This window comes from Urocitellus parryii, chromosome 5 (genome assembly GCF_045843805.1).
Source record: "Urocitellus parryii isolate mUroPar1 chromosome 5, mUroPar1.hap1, whole genome shotgun sequence".
Classification (NCBI taxonomy): domain Eukaryota; kingdom Metazoa; phylum Chordata; class Mammalia; order Rodentia; family Sciuridae; genus Urocitellus; species Urocitellus parryii.
Genome location: NC_135535.1, coordinates 16720880 through 16741872, shown reverse-complemented (window position 1 = coordinate 16741872; position 20993 = coordinate 16720880). Strand labels below are relative to the sequence as shown.

The following is a 20993-nucleotide window of genomic DNA, read 5'->3' as shown; positions in this document are numbered from 1 at the left end:
GAGGGGAAGGAAGGGGATATGGGGTTAGAAATGATGGTGGAATGTGATGGACATTATTATCCAAAGTACATGTATGAAGACACAAATTGATGTGAATATACTTTGTATACAACCTGAAAAAAAAAAAAGAAAATGTACTAGAGATCCCTTGTACAGCAATGTCAATACTGTGCACACTACTGAACAGTAGTGCACTGAATAATACACTTACAATTCTTAAAATGGTAAATTTTGCTACGTGTTTTCCACAATTCTAAAAACAAATTTAAGAAAAAAAGTGCAGAGGAGGGCAGCTTCATGCTATGCTCTTAATGTTGGAATTGTTTAAATAAATAGAGCGTTGACAGCTCTAATGACGACGACAGTACCTCAATCAGCATCAACCTTGCTTTCCCCAAAGAGGGAACCTCCTCCTTGCGCTAGGTGTCACGCTCGCCTGGCCTCCCCTCGCCCCGCCCTATCCCCGCCCACAACTTGGTTTAATCCAATCGCAGCCGTGGCTCCGCCCCCTCGGCTGTGTCTCTTTCCTGCATCCGGGCTCTTTCCTGCAGGCCGGCTGGGAAAGCATGGAGGTCCACGGTGAGCTTAGCGCCAGCCCCAGCTCAAGCTGTTCGTCGTCCACCCGGAACTGCTCGGGGGCCTCCGTGTCCAGCGAGCTGCTGACAGCGGGGAGCCATGGCCGAGGAGGTGAGGGGCCGGTGGCGGCGGCGTGGGGCGCGCACGTGCGGCGGAGGAGCCCCAAGGACCGTGCGAGGCCGCGGCGGGGCTGGGGCTGGCGCGGGCGGTTCTGTTCCGCTAGACGGTGGGCGTCCACGTTGCGGAGCGCGGCAGCGGGGCTCCTCGGGTGCCGCCAAGCTGGGGCGCAAATCGGAGCGAGGGCGTCGGGTATGGCGGTTTGGGTCCATGCACCTGCTGGTCGGGAAGATGGTGATCATTCAGCTGAACACTGCGCTCCTCCTCCTCCTCGCACAGAGCTCCCCCAGCGCCGCGCTCTTGGAGGGAGACGTGCACAGAATTTCAGACACTAACAGAATTAAAGGATGGCTTCGAATCCTGTTCCACAGTGGGACTTCTAGGAGACTTATTTACCTTCTCCAAACGTCGGCGTTCACTTTTCGAGAATGGAGGTGGTAGCACCAGTAGAATTTCTGTGAGCAGGAGGAGAATGCATAAAAGGGCCTGCGACTGTTCTTAGTAGGTAGAAGGAAAGATTTTCTTCTAGCTTGGAGAAAAGATGAGAATCCAGAGCATGAGAAGGAGCTATAATGACAGTGATAGCCAAAGCTCGTGTAGTGCTTGCTATGCCTCAGAGTTTAGTACTGAACAAATTTAATACTGCACGAAACTGAGCAGAAGGTTCTCTTGTTTTCTCCGTTTTATAGGTGAGCAAGTTGAGGCATGTATTCATTAAAGAATACATCTGAAGGGATTGTGGCTGGAAAGTAGCAAACCTGTGATGTGATTTCAAGTAGCCTGGGTGCAGCTCTGCTTTTAACTCTAATCCAATGACTAGTCCTTAAGTAGTAAATATTCAGTGGGTATTTCTTTAACTCTGCTTTGAGGATTAACAGGATTTTTGTACCAGAGAGTGAATAGATTTTCCAGGTATTAGAAATGGTGTGTAAATCCAGTAGCTGGGGAGGCTGAGGCAGGAAGATTGTAAGTTCAGGGTCAGCCTGAGCAAATTAGCAAAATCCTGTCTCAAAAAGGATTGGGGATGTAGTAGAGCACCCCTGGGTTCAGTCCCCAGTATCATAAGAAAAAGAAAAGAACAAAAATAATAGAGAAAAAGAAATAGTGTCAAAGCCTTGAGTTTTAAAAGTTCTGTTCTCAGAGCTCTCATGGGCTAGAAAGTGAGGTTGACTGGAGGAATAGTGGGTGAGAAAGCTCAAAAGGTGGAATGGGAAACAAAATTTCCCTGAAGAGCTGCTTTGCCTAGCTTGGGCATCTCTGAAGAAGTAACCAGATAAGCATATTTTACAAATGAAGAAACAAATGCTCCAAGTTGACTGATTTTATAGACTTAGAAACTATTTCTGGCTTTACTCAACTGATATTATACTGGTGCTGCTTCCTCTATCATTGCAGGCTCGAGTTTGTGCACTGATGCATTTCTGACCTAGAAAAATGGAATTCAATGTGCATTTATTACTCATAGGTGTAATAATAGTGATGAAGGAGACAGGCTTAAGAAAGGATATACACACACAGTCAAAATGTACTGAGACTCTGAGTGCCTCTTTTTTACAGTGCAAGAGATTGAACCCAGGGCCTTGAATATGCTAGGCAAGCACTCTTTCACTGAGCTACACCCTAAATCTCAGTCCCTGTTATTTTTATTATACTATAGTTAATCAGTTTCTATGTGTTTTCAGGTATATGGGACAGGTTACTCATCAACTCCAAGCCTAACTCCAGAAAGGCCTCCACTCTTCAGACAGTTCGGATAGAGAGGAGCCCGTGTAAGTACCTCATTCCCTGTCTTTTTCTAAGAATGCCAAAGTTTGTCTAATGAAGATGTTATTTGATGGGGCTGTCTCTGTCTTCATAAGGCAGACATCAAGCCACAAAGTCCAGTAGAATAAGTCCTATTGTAAAATCAGTATACAAGGATAGAATTTCTTGTATCATTCATCTGCCTTAAGCTGACTTTCCTGTAAAGCTACTTGAGGTATGAATTTTTGGAAGCCAAAAACAATTATTGTTGTTAGTGGGGTGTGCTGATCTGCTCCCACAATCCTGGCACTTGGAGGCTGAGGCCCAGGGATCACTTGAGTCCAGGAAACCAACCTGGGCAGCATAGGAAGACCTACACTCAAAAAAGAAACCAACAAAAACTAATTGTTACTGGTACCGTGTCACATGCCTCTAATCCCAGATACCTGGGAGGCCAAGGCAGGAGGATTGCAAGTTAGAGCCTACCTTGGATATATTAGCAAAACCCTGTTTAAATTTTTTAAAAAAACAACAGCAGTGGTTAGCTTAATGGTAGGATGCTTGTCTACCATGGGAGAAATTGCTGGTGCTGCAAAAAAAATTAAAAAAAATTATGGTTAATCTCCATGTTATTTTTTTAAGAAAGCCCCATGACATCCTTCAGTTGGACACAGGTACTTAAATGGTAAATGTTGCTTATAGTATGACATAACCAAGCCAGTTCTGTTTAATAATTATTCTGTATTACTATACTGCACATTTATAAGTTTGTTCAGCACTCACTTTTCAAATGGCTCCTATATAATAGTAAATGCCTGTTAATTCAGATGTCAAATATTTAATGAAAACAATGTAAATGATGCAGGAGGTTATTGCATCTATAAATTAAGAAATCATGAATTCTCCAAAAACTGAACCATTCCATGCACTGAATCTATAGTAGCTAAAATGACTACATGGTAGCTTTTTGTTCAAATTTTGTATAGACGTAGGTTTTCATTTTGGGAAGGTGCATACTTAGAAGTGAAATTGTCCAATTGTTTGCTTAAATTATCATTTAAAATATCATTTTGCATTCCTGAAAGCAAGGTAAGAGGGTTTAGTTAGTTGCTGCATATCCTCACCAACATTGAGTGTAGTCTATTCTATTGTGTGTGTAATGGTATTGGTTTGTGGGTTTTTTGTTTTTTTTTTTTAATTTTGAGACAGGATCTTGCCAAGTTACTGAGACTGGCCTTGAGTTGCAGTCCTCCTGCCTCAGCCTTTTGAATATCTGGGATTACAGATGTGTACCACCACACTCAGCAAGCATCTTTTCATGTGTTACTGTTTAAATGTTTTTGGTGAACTATTGGTTAAAATCTTCAGTCCATTTAAAATATACTACCTTATTGATAAAACACCATTTTTTATAGTGGAGGTGTGCTGGTGATGACTTTGCTAGCCTTTGTTTTATTGTTTTTATACTTTAAAAAAGAATTTTTAAAAATTTTTTTGGCAATACTGGGAATTGAACCCAGGTGTACTCTACCACTGAGTCACATCCTAGCCCTTTTTATGTTCTATTTTGAGACAAGGTCTCCTTGAGTTGCTTAGGGTCTCCCTAAATTGCTGAGGTTGACCTTGAATTTGAAATTGTCCTGCCTCAGCCTCCCAAGTTGCTGGGATTACCAGCATGTGTCACTGTGCCTGACTTCTCTGGCTGCTTTTAAGATTTTCCTTACCATTGGTTTTCATCCACTTGATGATGTGTGCAATGGTTTTTCTTGTGATTCTGGAGTGTGGATATTCATTGGCCTTATTGGATTCGTGGGGTTATGGTTTTTATCATTTTTGGGGAAATTTTCACTTTTTCCTTCCAATATTTTTCTCTGCCCCTCTTCCTCTCTTGCCTTTCCTCGAGAAATACACATTTTTGCCAATTGAAGTTACCCCTTTGTTCTTTAATACCTTTTATTTTTTTTAGTCTTACTTTTTGTTTTATTTTGGATAATTTCTGTTGCTGTACATTCAAGTTCACTAATCTTCATTATTGTCTAATCTGTTAATCCTGAATCGGATATTATAGTTTCCTTCTCCACAAGTTCAATTTGAGTCCTTTTATCTTTTATTGTTTTCCTCATCGTGCTTTGTTTGCTTTGTTGAGTGTATGCAGTATATTTATGGTAACTATTTTAACATTCTTATTGTCATTAGTGTCATTGCTGATTATTTATATGTTTGGAAATTGTGTGTGTGTAACTGATGATTGAACCCAGGGCCTCACACATGCTATGGGGGTGCTCTACCTATGACCTGTGTCCCTAGCCCATTTAAAATTTTTATGTATTTTATTTATTTGTTCATTTGTTTATGTTTTTTTTTTTTAAGTCCTGGGTATTGAACCCTGAGTCTCCTATGTGGTGGGCAACCACTCTGCTACTGAATTATAACCTCGGCCCTTTTTTCTTTCTTTTCTTTTTTTTTTGGGGGGGGGGAGATGGGTCTCACTGAGTTGCCCTGTCTTACCTAGAACTTGCATCCTCGTGCCGCCCCTTCTCCTGTAGGTGAGATTACGGGCATGCATATGGCAGAAATATTTGGCTTCTGAGAATGATTCAGGCTGAATATGTTGGTATTTATTTTGCTCCACTTGATTTGTTAGTTAAAAACGAAAGCAGAGCTGGGTGTGAGAGCATACACAAGCAGTTCCAGCAACTCTAGAGGCTGAGGCAGGAGGATTGCAAGTTTGAGGCCAGCCTTAGCTACTTAGTGAGGTCCTAAGCAACTTAGACCCTGTCTCAGAAAATAAAAAGGGCTGGTGTTATAGCTCAGTGCTAAAGTGCCTCTGGGTTCAATCTTCAGTACCAAACAACCAAAAATAGAAGGAGATCTTGCCTGTGATAATACATTTGAATGTTTAGACACGGAAATACCTTGATTGTATCTGAAAGGGGAGGAAAACTAACAGTTATTCAGTATTCAGGATGTGCCAGGCTGTGTGTGTGTACATAGTCTCTTCTTCTGTCTGCTGGATATTTTAGTCATCTGTCATATAGTCCTAGTAGTAGCTTGATGAGTTTTGAGAGTTCGTTATGGGGATAGTTTTGCTAGGCCTCTTTTGAGATACAAAGACATTAAATACCCCTTGTTTGTTGACTCCTCTGTATTTAGCAAAGTGCCTGGCAGTTATCACACCTGTATCAGAGGAGCACGCTCAGGTGTTGAGTGGTAAAATCATATTGATTGGTTAGCACTCTTTTTTAAACAGATATAACATTGTTTATACCTTTATTTTATTTATTCATTTTTATGTGGTACCAAGGACTGAACCCAGTGCCACGTGCATGCCAGGCAAGCATTCTACCACCGAGCCACAACCACAGCCCAATAGCTTTATTTTATTTATCTAGGTTTTTTTTTTTTTTTTTTTTTTAATGTGGTGCCGGGGATCTAACCCAGTGCCCCATGCATGTTAGGCAAGTGCTCTACCTCTCAGCCCCAGTCCCAGCGCCCAGTTAGCACTCTTGATTGCAGATTAGGGAAACGTGGCTCACATTGTCTAAAGAAAAGAAAGAAATTATGTTGGCTTATATTATTGGGGTAAAAGAACCCAGGGGCAGCAATTTCAAGCATATCTGGATCCTGGGACTCCATGTCCTGAGGCGCCTGTGGCTCTGTATCTTTAAGCTCTGCTTTGGTAGGTGTTGGCCTGGATCTAGAGTAGGCTCAATCTTCTCTGTGGCAAGTTGCCTGCTCTGTTGGAAGGTTGAGCCTTTTGTTCAGCTGCTCCCTGAATCAGTCACTCAGAATGTTTCTTGACAGTTCAGACAACCACAGTCTGATGAGGTATTAGCCCGACTAGAGTGCTGCATCTCTGTGTGCCACCAAACAAACAGTGGCCCAGGTGTGGAATTGTAGGCATGTGTAGGAGGAGAGATGAGTGACTGACAGTAACACAGGCTTAAAGGGAAGACCAGAAAAAGGGGAGCGGATATTGGCAGGCATTGACAGTCATTACTTCCTTAACTTGCTTAAGGTAAGTTAGGAGGCAGAGCTGGAATAAGTCAGTAACCGCGACAGTCTCATCGTAAGCCTCAGAACCTGGCATACTTAACTGTTATGGCATTGTCTCCTTACTCAGGTACTTTAGAATGCCATCCTTTCAGGAGTTAGTAGTGCTGGGGTTGTGTGAGGATAGAAATAAAACATTTGAGCCAAGCATAGTGGTGCACACCTATAATCCCAGCTACTCAGGAGGCTGAGGTAGGAGGGTTGCAAGTTTGAGACCAGCAAGTTAGCAAGACCCTGTCTCAAAATAATAATATAAGGGCTGGGGTTAGAGCTCAGTGGTAGAGTGCTTACCTAGCATGTGGAATGCCCTGTTCAATCCCAGTAATGCAAAACAATTTTTCTTTTTAAAGAAATAATTAGTTGCTGAATTGTGTAGTTTTGTTGCTTTCAGTAGCTTGGTGTGAAGAGGATCATAAGATCATTGCTAGCTGGGGCAACTTAGACTTCGTCTCAAAATAAAATTTAGGGCTGGGGTTGTGGCTCAGTAGTAGAGTGCTTGCCTCCTTGTAAGCGTGAGGCACTGGGTTTTATCCCCAGCACCACATAAAACAAACTAAATAAACAAAATAAAGATATTATGTCCATCTACAATTAAAAAAATATTTAAAAAAATAAAATAAAATTGAAAAAACAGCTGGGGATGTAATAACTCAGTGGTAAAGTGCTTGCCTAGCAAATGTGAGGCTCTGGGTTCAATTCCTAGTACTGGGGGAAAAATAATTCAGAAGTGAACAGAGATTTTTTAACATGGAAACATTGAATGATTTATTATTATTACTATTCAATGCAGATGAATTTACAGAGAATCCTGGATTTTGAATTTACTAACATGAATGTTGCTATGCCATTTTCTCTCTCCGTAGTGTTAGACCAAGTTCAGAACTTTCTCCCCCAGATGGCCCAGGCAAATGAGAAACTACGGAAAGAAATGGCTGCTGCTCCACCTGGTCGCTTCAATATCGAGAGTCTCGATGGGACTCTCGGGAAAGTGATACAGATGGTAAGTGTGCTTTGCCTTTATTTCATACAGTGAAATCAGCATGTGCCTTGTCACCTAAAAGTCAGAGTGAGAACTTGCCCACTGAATCTTTTTTGGGGGAGCGGGGAGCAGGAACCCGGGGATTGAACTCAGGGGCACTTGGCCAGTGAGCCACATCTCCATCCCTATTTTGTATTTTATTTAGAGGCAGACTCTCACTGAGTTGTTTAGCGTCTTGCTTTTGCTGAGGCTGGCTCTGAACTCACCATCCTCCTGTCTCTGCTTCTGAGCCACCGGAGAGCGCACTCGTTTCCAGACTGCGTAGGAACTTAGACGTCTTAAGGTGCATTCACCAGTCCGTGAGCTTCTGTGGGTGGAGCTTAGGGATTTAGTCATGTGGAGTCACTGGTGGGCTTTTTCAGGCCAAATATTACATTTGTTAACTTGAAGCATTAATTTGTCCTAGCTGATTTGATTTTTTCCCAAAAGAGGCAATTATAATCTGATTCATTGAGTGTGTGGAAATAAATGATGTGCTTATAAGGAATGATCAATCCCATAAGCTTCCAGTGAAATTGCCCCATTTGTACTCATTCCGTGGCCACCTGGAATTCCCTTTGTAACACTAGTGTCTGAACAGAGCTGGCAGCACGGTTAATAGCATCCATTCATCAGCGAATCCCGTTCAGATTCAGGACTGCTTCAGAATAGATCCCCCTCCAAGCACTCTGGGTAACCTCCACGGCTGCCTCTCTCTGTCCAGGTAATTGTGGTTTCTCCTGAACCACTGCAGTAATTTCCTAACAGGGCTTCCTGCTTCTGCTCTGTTCTCCCTGGGGTCTGTTCTTCTTACAGTGTGTGGCACACAGTTTAGTCCCTGAGGTCTTCCCCATAGTGTTCCTAATAATGGAAATTCTTCCCAGGGCTTGGTGATCCAGCCCTCCAGCTCACTCTCTCTGACCCTACCTTCTTCACAGCCCCTTGTCTGCTGTGCTCTGGCTCCAGTGTCATTGCTCCAGGGCTTCTCCTGCGTGACTTTCTCACCTACAATGTGTGTGTCTACATTTCTGCATTTTGGCTCATCTCCTCTCAATTGTCACCTCATCAGGAGAACTTCCCTGGATCTTGTCCTATTTTATCTTTCTCTGTTTTCACTACCCTGCACTCTGCTTTATATGTATTTGTTTGTTTCCTTTCTTTCCCCTCTAGAACGGGGATCAGTAAACATTTTCTGTAAGAGGTCAGATGGGTAAATACTTTGGGCTCTGTGGGCCATTCTTTTATAAGCTGAGCAAAAGTGGGTAGCAGGTAGGGTTTGGCCTTCAGGTTATAATTTGCTGGTCTCTGCTGAAAAATGAAGGCATGGGTTTTGTTTTGATTTTGTGTTGAATCTCTAGAATCTAGTGGGATACCTGGCTCATGTTAATATTTAAATGAAGGGATGTTGAATGTGTCCAGGATATGTAGAGTAAGGCTATAGGAGACCTTTTAGACCTTAATGTCAGTCATGATTCTGGTGGATCTTGGCAACTGAAAACATGATAATGCCATGTTCTATTAAAAAACATTTCTTACCCTTTGTGCATGTTTTTTTTTTTAACAAAGTTTTATAGATTTTTTATGAAATAGATTTCTCACCTGATATGTTTTGCAGGATGTGGCCTTATTTGAGATGGATCACTCAGATTCAAAAGAAATGGACAGTTCAGAGGAGAGTTCACAAGAGAGTTCAGAGGACAGTTCAGAATCTGAGGATGAAGATGACAGCATCTCGCCTGAAGTTACCATAGATAACATTAAGCTTCCTAATTCAGAAGGTGGAAAAGGCAAGATTGAAGTGTTGGACAGTCCAGCAAGTAAAAAAAAGAAACAGTGAAGAAATTGATCTGAAAAGAAACAGGTGGTGTATATCTGCTAATTCTGTGAAAAAGAATGTGGTTCACTGGCTGTTTTACATTTCTGAAGCTGATAGTGTTCTTATGTGTTGAAAGAAAAACTTTAGACGAAGTTAATGGTTTATTTGTGCAAAGAACAGTTCATGAATAGGGTAGCTTTCAAAACGGAAAGGAAGAGGTTCAGAGAACTACGGTCTAGTGATGGCTGACATGAAATAACAGAAATGACTCGATTTGTGACAGTGAGGCATTTTTCTCATTTGGACATGTTTAAAAGGAAAACTTTTGCTGGGCTTGATGGTACACACCAGTAATCCCACTGACGAGAGTCTGAGGCAGGAGGATCACAGGTTCAAAGCCAGCCTCAGCAACTGATGGAGGCCCTAAGAAATTTTGCGAGACCCTGTCTCAATAAATAAATAAATAAATAAATAAAAAGGGCTGAGGATGTAGTTCAGTGGTAAAGCCCCTGCGTTCAATCCCCAATACCCTCCCCAAATAAAATAAAAGGAAATTTTTTAGATAAATTTAATGGTTTATTTGAGCAAAGAACAATGCATGAGTTGAGAAGTACTGAAAATGGAAAGGGATTCAAAAAGCTCTGCTCTGTAGTGAGGGCAGACGTGGAAATAGAGCGCAGAAATAACTTGATTTGCTACAGTGAGGCTTTTGCATTATTTGGACAAGTTCTAAAGCTCAGCTGTTTGTTTGGCTAAAACTGTTATTTGTTGAAAGCCCTCCTCCTAAATTAGATTTCAGTTTATTTCTGGGCTGAGGTAATGTACTCATTACATAAGATCTCAGAGTACTGGAGACAACCTCAGGATAGTGGCCTCTTGCTTATTTAATTTAGCATATGTGACATCCAGTGTGTTTTATTTCTCAGACCAAAGCTGGCCCTTGAAGATTTGTGATATATAACATTTCTGCATTTTCCAATGCTACACTGAGATTTTATCTTGTACTAAAGAGATTTGGTGTTTGGAAAGCTTAACTTTGTGTATGATGATGATTGACATCTTTCTTCAGTATGGGTTTCTAGAAATAACAGATTTATTTTAAAGTAAAAATACAAATTGTCAGTTTGTTTCTATTTTAAATTACCTCATGGATAAAACAACCCAGGTTTTCTGTAGGTCACCCTGGTGTTACAGTTGATGCTGCTGCTGAGTGGCCATCATTGTCCCTCTCCCAACTCACAATGAGGCCCTGGGACAAAAAAAGACAAGCCTTTTTTTCCTCAAGTGACTTGGGTCAAATCTTCTAGTTGTTGACGGTACTGCCCACCAGAGAGTCAGAGGGAGCCGACATCAGGTTTGCTGCCTGTAGAAGGAAGGGAGTGAGTACAGTGTCTTCACATGAGCAGATGTCTCTCTCCAAGTGTCCCTTGGGTTGGTGACCAAGCTGGGCATCCCCCTCAAGGTCTCCCAAGGTAGGTCCTGACTAGTGGCCACTGACTGCCGCCTCTGTGCCTTGCTCAGGAATCTTGGCTCTGCAGTGCCCATCCCCAGTCTTTATCTCAGACTTTTCAGTATTTTACTTAATACTGTCCCGGAAGACCTCGTTGATCAGTGGGCAAAGGGAGGGAGGTGGCCTTTCCTTGCTCCCACACAGTGCCAGTCAGGGATTGCCTGGCTCAGGGAATAGTGTCTCCAGGTGGGGTCGTGGTCAAAACAAATGGTGGCTAAGATCAGGGCTGTCGCCCCTGGATGCATGGTGTCTGAGTACCCTGACCTCAAAGGGAGCCTGCCCAGATCTGTTCCCATTACCAGGGTCTAGGCCGGCAGATAACAGCGAGCCTTTCGAAGCTCCTGTAGGGCAGGGGCTCATTTTCCCACAGCCGGGAGCCACATGAGCAGAGTGAGTCCCAGGAAGGACAAGGGCCCACCTCCTTTCTGCCTCTAGGTGCCCTTTGAATAAATTGCAGAGGCCCCTGTCCTGCGGGTTCGTGGCGTTGATGGTCATTGTGCCACATGAGGTGAAGCCTGCCCTGTCCCTGTGTTTTAACCCATGAACTCTGAGACTGTTTCAGCCTGATTGTTCCCGTATCCTTTTCCCACTTTAGACAGTCAGTCCTTTCACTTCAGGGTGAAGTCCTCTTTTGTTCTTCACTTTCTGTCAAAGGTGTCCTGTGACCACATACTCGCCCTCCTGCTCCTCCCCTTCCCACTGGCCCGTTGCTCTCCTGCTGTGGAGCAGAGCTCCTGGCCTGTTCCCCCACACATGCTTTGCCTGCTCTCCCGCCTTGTGTGATGGCCATCCTGCCGGCCTGCCCCTGCCTGCCCCTGCCTGCCCCTGCCTGCCCCTGCCTGCCCCTACCGGGCTGGTGGCTTCCTCTGGGGCTCTGCCCTCTGTCCTGCCTCTCTCCACCTTCCCGTGAGGCTGCGCCTCCGAGGTGGTGGACCTGATCGGGCTACCCCTTGCTTCCTCACGCTCCATGGCGCTCCCGATCCAGGGCTGTGCCCGCTGAGTGGGGCGGGACCTGGGACCTGGGAGTGGCGGGTGAGTAGCATGTCATTTAGTCAGTTTTTGCCACTGTGATGAAAGGACCCGACCAGGACAGCTGTAGAGGAGCAAAGGTGTATTTGGGGCTCAGGGTTTCAGAGGTGCTAGTCCACGGCAGGCCAGCTCCATTCCTCAGGACATCCTGGCCGAGGAGTGTGGCAGAGGAAAGCGGCTCACAACGGCCATCAGTCAGCGGAGCCTCCACTCGACAGATACAGATACACCCCGGGGCCACGCCCCCCGCTTCAGGCCCCTCAGGTAATCCAGGGGGTTGATTCACTGATTGGGTGGAGACTCACAGCCCATCATTTCTCAAATCTTCTTGAACTGTCTCACATGTGAGCTTGGGGGGGACACCTCACATCCAAACTATAACATATAAATGACCCCAGAGGGGCTTGAAGGACATTTTGCCTCTCCCTGTCAGGAATAGATCCCAGAGCAGGCTTCTCCTGCCCCTCCCGTGTGCTCCCTGGAGCTGGGCCTGGCCGAAGGCAGTGATTTCCAAGCTCACCACAGAGGAGCCCCCTGCTGGAGAAAGCGAGCATTGGAGAGCCCATGTGTGGCCCCTTTAAATGGCCACTTCCCATAACCCTGCTTGGGTGGTGCCCACCCTCTTCTCTGTAGAGTCAGTGCCAGGCAGATGTCAGCTTACCCCATAAATGCCTATAGAAAATGGATTGAATCACATTCCAACTCCTCAGTGTCTGTCCCTTTACCCATTTCCTCGGTCCCCCACCTAGTTTCCTGTCCTCTGGTCCTCGGAGGCCTATTTGTTGTGTGGCCCCTCCTTTTCTGTCTTGCACCTCGAGGCTGGGAGGGTGGAGGCCCTCCTCTTGATCCATCCCTTTTTCCCTCCCTCTTCCTGTGGCCTTGGTCTGTACTAACTCTGAGGCTGGCCTTGAATTTGCCACTCCTGCCTCAGCCTCAGTAGCTGGGTTTACAAATTCATTCTTGATCTTATTAAACTTTTGAGGATCTCATCTGGGGTGGACCCAACTTTTCTCAGGAAAGAGACCGAGAATTTACGGTTGGTCTCTGAGTCTGTAGAGGTAATGGGACTTTTTCATTAGAGTTTTCAGGTTCTCTTTGATTCCTTTTCTGTCCTATTCTCAAGGGCCCAGTGTGTCTTATAAATACTCAGTAGATAATCCTCAAGATTACTTCCGTCTTTCCTGTTCGAATTTGGAACCAGCTGTGCCTCACTACATGTATGAAGGTCTGGACACAAGTGTCTCTGCTGGAAAGGTCGTACAGTACTTTGTGGTTCTGTAACTGAACACAGCGGTTTGCCCCTTGGTGAGTGCAAAGCCAGTAACACAACCAGGGGATAAAAAGTGGGAAGAGGTTTACTTTTGTTAAGAAAAGAGAGCAGCAGGAATGAATCCTAAAGTCGTGTGTCTCCCTGAACTCCAGTGGCAAGAGGATTTTGTCAGGGAGACTTATAAAAACCCATACTAGGAATATTGTACTCACCTGTAGAGGCAGCACATTCCTGAGCATCCTCAGTTTGAGATCATGCTTTGTATTATCAAAGTGGCCTGAATGCCACTGAGGAGGAAAACACACAGCATTGTAGGGACATTATAATGAGCAAAGTTTACTCTGTGTCATGTAGTGGAGGGACTGAGTGGCTTTGGCTAGTTTAAACCAGTTCCTTGTGTTTTGTTCCCTGGGGGTCTTATCTGAAACTAACAACTTGAAGGGACTCAGCAGTCCCTTCAAGTATCTTCTTTCCCTACAAGCACAGATGGTTGCCCCTAAAAGTTCCTACTTAGTAGCAAACAATACCAGACAAAAAACTGAAGAATTATTAAGTACTTCCAGTGCATCCCCCTTGGAAGTCATGTCATGGTGTGAAGAGTATCCGTCAGCTTCACTACTTAGCATAGTAGGTGGTACACAGTAGGCACTGTCAACAAGTGAGTCAGTGGACGGTGTGCAGGACATTGTGAGCGCTGGTAGACTATTCTGGGCAGGACAGTGTGAAGGTGTAACTTCACACTGAAATATCCTAAGAGAAGTAGACTGAGTGGCCAGGGAAGAGACTAGTCAGTGTGAAAGTAAGTCTTGTATGTAAAATCCTCACACTCCTCTCCTGCTCTGGCTGTCAGGTGACACAAATGTGCTTCCTGTTCAGCGAAGGGTGGCAACTAAATACGTCCTCTAGACATTCTTATGAGATGCTGGAGAAAAAAAGAAAACACAAAAATGTAGTACACGGTAAGGATGTTATTTCAGTTAAGTATAAAATGGATGAATTATTCATAAAGATTGTCAGGATAAGCTGTTTAAAAAAAGGTTTGATTCTAGCTTCATGTGCCAAGATCAATTATATATGGATTAAATATTTAAATGTAAGAAAACCTATAAGGGTGAATACCACAGCATGGTCATATTTAATAATATAATTGGAAAGTTTTTTTTGTTTTTAGAGCATAACCTCAAAGCTGGATATTACAAATGAGAACAGAAAATTCATACAAATAAATATTAAAACCTAGTGAATTCCAAAGAAATTTCAAAGGCAAGGATAAACCAGGGAAAGTATTTTTTAAAAAATATTTTATTAGTTGCTGATGTGCTGAAGGCTGCTCGGCTGGGCCGCGTGGGCTCTGCTGAGCTCCGCTCCTGCCGCTGCTCTCACCATGCACCGCCTGCTGCCTTCCTGCTGGGCGCCTTCCTGCTGGGCTGTCAGTGCACGCCGGCTTGCAATCTTGCAAGCACAAAAACACAAGCCAGTCAAACTGAAACAAAGTTTTATTTTGTGAGAGGCCGTGTGCGTCCCCTAACAAGCCGGTCCACACAGGTGTGTCTCTACGGGGGGGGGGGGGCACTTCCCCCGGAACACCCTCCTACCATCCTTCCCCAACCAATGGGAACTCTCCAGGAGTCCAGTAACTTGAGTTCCCAAACGGGCCTAGGTGAACAGCACTGATGGATATTTATTTATTTATTTATTTATTTATGGTGCTGAGGATCCAACCTAGTGCCTCACACATGCCAGGCAAGTGCTATATCCCTGAGCCACAACCCCAGTCTCTGGGGAAGATATTTGTACATGTGACAAAGAATGAGTGTTATAAATGTATAATGGGCTATTACAAATTAGGGGGATAAAATAATATTTCTGTAGTGAGAAGATGATAGGACACAAGTAATTCACAGAAAAAGAGTTCAACTTGTTAATCACAAGATGTGCAAATAAAATCAAGTATTTTCTGTTTTGTTTTTGTTCTAGTACTGGGGATTAAACCCAGGGGCCTTGTGTATGCCAGGAAAGTGCTCTACCAGTAGTCTCCATCTCAGCCCCAAGACGTTCTTTACCTGTCAGACTGGCAGACTGTGGAGTTGGCATTACTGAGCCAGTTCTGTACTTGGCACTGTTGCTCGTGTTTCCATTTTAAGAGTCAACACTACTCACACAGAAGTAAAAATTCTTTGAAGCTTGTGTTTCATGTTTGTTGACTTCATTCTGTGGAAGTCAGTCTGTGGAAAGTAAATCTCTTGTACTTTGGTTTGTCCAGCCTGCAGCTTGCTCTGATAGGAGACGATGGCAGCCATTCCAATAGTTCTCTTCCTACAAAGGTGAATGAAACTTTCTCTTCCCACTTGTGAAGCACCTACTGCCTTTCAGAGGTTCCCTGACAACCATAAATCAGGAAATTAGGCTGAATGGTCTTGGATGTGACATTTTCATTCTAAATGAATATCCCAAGCAGTGATATTTTAATTGTGTATAAAATATGGTACTTAATTAAAAAAAAAAAAAAGAAGAAGCTATGTTGCAAAGTATTGTGTGTTATTGTGTCCACTAGTGTGGTAAGAATTCATGTATTTCCCTCTGCCTAGCAAGTGCCTTTCACTTGTTTGGAATATACAGTAAGTGTACATTAAAAGATTTTTTTTCCTTTTCTTTACGTAAATAAAGTAATTCAGCTTAAACATGTGTTCACAGTCCTGATTCATAATCTCAAAGAAAAAAGACAATATACGTATATGTATGTACTTCTTTTCCCATAAGTTTAATGTTGTGCTCTTTGGATTCCCCATCATGCAGTCATGGAGCACGTTGGCCCATTACTGGTTTGGGGTCAGTATGTGATGTGAATCTTCCTGGCAAGGAGTAAGGAAAGGCTGTCAGACTTTTGGGAAGACGGTATGTCTCAATCCTGAAAAGGAAGCACTTAGACAATTTCTTTCTTCTAAAAGTTGTGTTATGAGGGATCTGTTTCCTGGAGCTCTTGTCTCGCCGCCATGCACGGAGCCAGCTCTGGAGGGTAGAACCAGCAGGGACAGCAGAGAAGCAGAGGCCATCACTAAGCTTCTGCATCCATCAACCCTGTGTGCTACTCTACTCAGACTTCTTTTGTGCTGGAGTAAATCTCTTTATTGTTAAAAAAGAAAATGACCATCTCCTTATGAAAGGTCATGTTTCTATCCACTTGACAGATGAGAAAACTGGCCTAGAGATGCTAAGCACATTGATAAGGCCTCACAACACCAGGTTAGTGAGGAGTCAGCGGCCTGGCCACCACGGGTGCTCTAGGCATCGGGCCCCACACACACTCTGAAGCTGTCTGAATCAAGTCCCAGCCCAACCACTTATTTCAGTTCTCCATCTGTTGTAAAGTAAAGATAATGGGATCTCCTTAATATGATATTGGAAGAGATTAATGAGTTGATACACATTGCATTCCTAGAACAGTGCTCAGTAAGGGTGAGGTGTTAGGATGCTATAAGAAAACTCCCCAGTGGTTTGGGGAAACAGATTATAGATAGATCACTGCATTCTTTGACTCAGGAATTCCACTTTTGGAATTTATAGCAATTAAGTAAGTATGACATTGATCACAGATTTTTATGTAAGATTTAGTGTGACATTTAAAATAGCAAAAAAGCGAATCTAAATGTCCAAGAATGGCAAAGAAGCTGAGTTAAAGCCATCAAAATAGACAGAAGTGCATTTATTGGCATAGATGCTTATGATATATTGTTAATTTGAAAAGCAAGTAACAAAATTATGTTCAATTTATACTAAATACAGTTTAAAAAACCTGTTCATGGGCTGGGGCTGTAGCTCAGTGGCAGAGCACTTGCCTTGTATGTGTAAGGCACTGGGTTCAGTCCTCGGCACCACATAAAAATAAAATAAAAGCATTCTGTCAAGCTACAACTAGAAAACAAACAAAAAAAAAAAACCTTGTTCATTGCAAAAGTTTGGGACAGTGTCAAATATCACCTGTTGTTTATTGCTGTATGAAGAGATGGTTCTTACCTTCCCGTTTTACATATTTTTTATGTTATTTAACCACTTAAAAAAATCCACTTAGGCATTATTCATACAGAAGTTGTAAAATAACCCACCCATCATGTCTGATGTCTGTCCACCACCTTTCATAGCTTCCTTCTAGCCCAGGTATCCCTCTGCTTTGTTTTCTTGGAGAGCAAGTGAGGAAAACCAAGTTTGGTTCCTTACCTTGGGCTGGGGCAGACAATAGCCATTGTGCTTTTTTTAATTTTTATTTTTTTAATTGAGAAATGCTTAGTGTGTACCAACTGTTTCCTACCCAGGTCCTGATTTAGGCATCGGGAATAAAAATTATCTCAGCTTCATTAAAACCACCAGCCTCGTTGCTGGAACACTCAGTAGCTGTGTGATTTGGGCAGATTACTGACTTCTCCATTTGAAAGCAAATATTTATTGAGCATCTCCTACATATTAGGAGAAACAGTATTGAACAAAACACAAAGCTTATACTCTAATGGGAACATATCAATGGTAAATACATGCCAGACAGCGATAAGTACTATGAAAACACAGCGTTAGAATAAAGAAGGTATGAGTGGAAAGTCATGTGCTATTTAAGGAAGAGTAGTCTGGGAATGTGTCCGGAATAGGATGATATTTGAGGAGAGACCTGAAGTCAGGGAGCCATGAGGCTGTGTGGGAGGGTTGGAGGAAGAGGTGATGCTCTGCTGGTGCCCACGCTCAGTTGTTGACCAAGTGGATCTCTTCCCAACTCCATGTTCAGAGAAGTCCGATTGGTAGCTTGAAATCCGCCCTAAAGATGCGTGCAAACGCTACAAATCAGGGTTCCTGCCCCAGCCCAGAAAGACGTCTGTTAGATGGGAGAAGGTAACAGGAAGTCCAAAGGCCCCGAGATGGAAGCATGTTTATTGTGTTTGAGGAACATCAGGGCAGATCAGAGCAAGAGGGAAACGGACAGCGATGGGTGGGAACTGGCCAGAATCGAGGTGGACGGGCCGTGATGAATACGCTGGACTAAGTTATTGTAAGCAAAACGGTTGTAAGCAAAACTCGGGCAGAGGGGCAACACCATCCGACTTCAGCTTTAGGAGGAGCCGCTGGGAGACTCTGACAATGGTCTGGGTGTGAGAGGGTGGCAGTTGGTGAGGGTGGAGGTCGTGAGAAGAGCACCCCAGTTTATTTCTTCCGATAGTGCGATGGTTGAGAGAGGTCTCCAGGGTGCTTGGCATGACGTCGGACACACAGCAGGCCCTTGGCAGGTGACAGAATGCCAACCCTGGGATGCCGCACACCTAGTGGGCAGGCACACACCTCCGGTACCAGGTGATGAATGCTGAGTTTAAGTGGGAGCCTAGCCAGCCGGGCAGCGGGGAGGAAAGGCCTAGAAGGGAGTTAGCCAAGGGAGCCGCCTTCACAAAGACCTGAGGACGGGGGTCAGAGGGAAATAGAAGGGCTTGGTGTCCACCCTCGCAGTTCAGGAGTTAATCAGATCATAGCTTTATCCTCTGGTTTAGCCAGATAACTGGTGATTTGAAGGAACAATGATGATCTAATTACCCAATGTGTTAATTAAGCCTCCTAACTCACTGTAGATCATTGTGTTTAATTTAAATTCATTTACTAATTTTATTGGAGCCTGTGACTATGATCAGCACTCAGATATAGAAACTCCAGCTCATAAGAGCTTTATAGAACTTGTTACGAAGACAGAAGCTCTTAATCTGGGGCCCATTTGTAGCCTCCGGGAGATCTGTGAATCCCTTGACGATACTTGCAGAATGATGTGTGCGCACATGAATTTGAGGGTAGAAGTGGGACAGAGGGATCTAGCTTTATCAGATTCTCAGAGAAGCTTGGGATCAATAACACTGCTACTGAGATTAATGCTAATTAGAAAATAAAATCTGTTCAGAAGAATAGGTATATTTTTGTCTACCATTCTATTATTAAAATAATTTGAAAAAGTGATACTCCAAATCACATGAAATCGGTTAAAACACTTCATAGAGAAGTGGTCACTTTCCAGGTGTGGTGGTGCATGCTTGTAATCCTGGCTACTCAGGAGGCAGAGGCAAGAGGATCTGGAGTTCAAGGCCAGTCTGGACAACTTCAGGAGTCCCTGTCTCAGCAAAGGAAACAGACAATAAAAGTGGTTGCTTATCATAATGCCTTTGTCATTTTATTCAAATCTGCACTGTCATTTTGGGCCCAATGTTCATTCTGACAGAATTTCTGATGGCAAATGGACTCTAGTATAATTTAAAATACCTACAGGCCACAGTTGCTCTGTTGATCATGGCAGCATCAAACGGGTATCCTTCCCTTTGAAAGCGTTTCTGCCTCTGTTTTTGTTGCTGTTTATGGATGCCTTACATTTCCTTCGTCTAGTCTCCTAAGTAATAAGTAATGGCTTCTTCAAAGCCTAAGAGATAGGCATGTTCACTGAAATTGTAATTCAGAAGGAGGACTAATACAAGTTAATTGCTCGGTCATCTTCTGGAGACTTCTGTGATTCAGGAGGTCCCCTCTTGACCTGTTAGGTCATAACGTGACTACTTTTGACTGAAATGGGAAATCATGTGAGTACATTGTGGGCCACGGTGGCTGCCGTTTCTTGAGCACTGTGGTCCACCACTTGTTCAGTGTGTTGTATACGTAACTGAATCCTTGCCCTACCCCGGGAGATGGGGATTGATCTCCTCTTTTAGATACCAGACCTAGACTGGGGCAGGCTGATAGCTGACTTTCTCAGGGGCACACAGCCAGCGAGCAGCAGAACTCGTCAGTAGAAAAGTGGAAAGGAAGGTGTCCTGTGATGGACAAGGAAGCCTCTGGAAGGAAAGTGACTTTCCCTGGTAGCATTGCCACTGTTCTGCTGTATCAGGCACTTGTTAGGATAATAGATGAGAAAAGTAGTCAGAGAATTGGTGATTACTGGAAAAGGTTGTGGGGAACCAATTAATTAACCTCTAGTTAATTAACCTCTCAGTGTCATCTTAAAACAGTGGTAGAGGGCAACAGCTGACCTTAGTATTTACTCTGAGCAGCACACAACACAAGGTGCTCCTCTCCTCCCCCCAGTGCAGGGATTGAGCAGGGCCTCACACACTGGACTGGTCTTCTCCCCCAGCAGCCTCCACAAGCCTGACATTTTGAGTCAGGGTCTCACTACGTTGCTGAGGCTGGTCTGGAATTTGTGATGCTCCTGCTTCAGCCTCCCGGGCAGTTGGGATGACAGATGTGTCCACCATGCCCAGCTGTGCTTTTCTTATATTGTCGCATCAAATCCTCATCATAGGGGCCCTGCGGAAGGCATTGCTATCCCTGTTTTACACATAAGGAAACTGAGGCTCAGAGAAGTTGTGTCGGTTTCCTAAAGATAGTAAGATGGTGTGATATGAATCAAGATCGGCCTTCAAAGCCTGTTACTTTCCACTCTGTCTTATTATACAAGTCACTTTGTAGGCTATTTAGTAAAATGTAAGCCACGTGAGGTCAAAGACCACATTATTAAATTTTGTGTAGGCCTCAGAACATAATAGAGTTGTAATCCCATGTCGTATCTACTAGGTGGATCCCCAGGAAATGTTTTGGGCTGATCACCCTCACAGTGGATTGAAAAAGAGAACATCAAAGACACTAAGAAGGATCCCACTCCAAATATGAAAAGAAAAGAAACTCCCTTCACATTCTTTATAGGACCTACTGTTCCTTGAAAGCAAAATTATAGAAAATCTTTTCAGTATCCCATAGGTTTGCTTCAGGAGTTAAAACCTGTACACACAGATTCTAATAAATGCACCTTATATCTTATAGCTGCTTGATATTGATGTTTTCAAGATGGACAGCCACG

At 43.7% G+C, this 20993-nt stretch overlaps 1 protein-coding gene across 4 annotated transcripts; it reads left to right on the top strand.

Moving 5' to 3' along the window:
• The first annotated feature begins 546 nt into the window (after positions 1 to 546).
• On the top strand, positions 547 to 20778 carry Nopchap1 (NOP protein chaperone 1). 4 transcript variants are annotated; one of them, XM_077798591.1, is made up of 5 exons: positions 547 to 687; positions 2376 to 2462; positions 7353 to 7489; positions 9123 to 9368; positions 20711 to 20778. In XM_077798591.1, the coding sequence occupies exons 1-4, from the start codon at positions 567 to 569 to the stop codon at positions 9342 to 9344; spliced, it is 567 nt and encodes a 188-aa protein (XP_077654717.1). In that variant the 5' UTR covers positions 547 to 566; the 3' UTR covers positions 9345 to 9368; positions 20711 to 20778. The 4 variants fall into 4 exon arrangements, with proteins under 4 accessions (XP_077654717.1, XP_077654716.1, XP_077654715.1 ...); XM_077798590.1 differs by lacking the exon at positions 20711 to 20778 and adding an exon at positions 15396 to 15754; XM_077798589.1 differs by lacking the exon at positions 20711 to 20778 and adding an exon at positions 15110 to 15754.
• Positions 20779 to 20993: the final 215 nt, after the last annotated feature.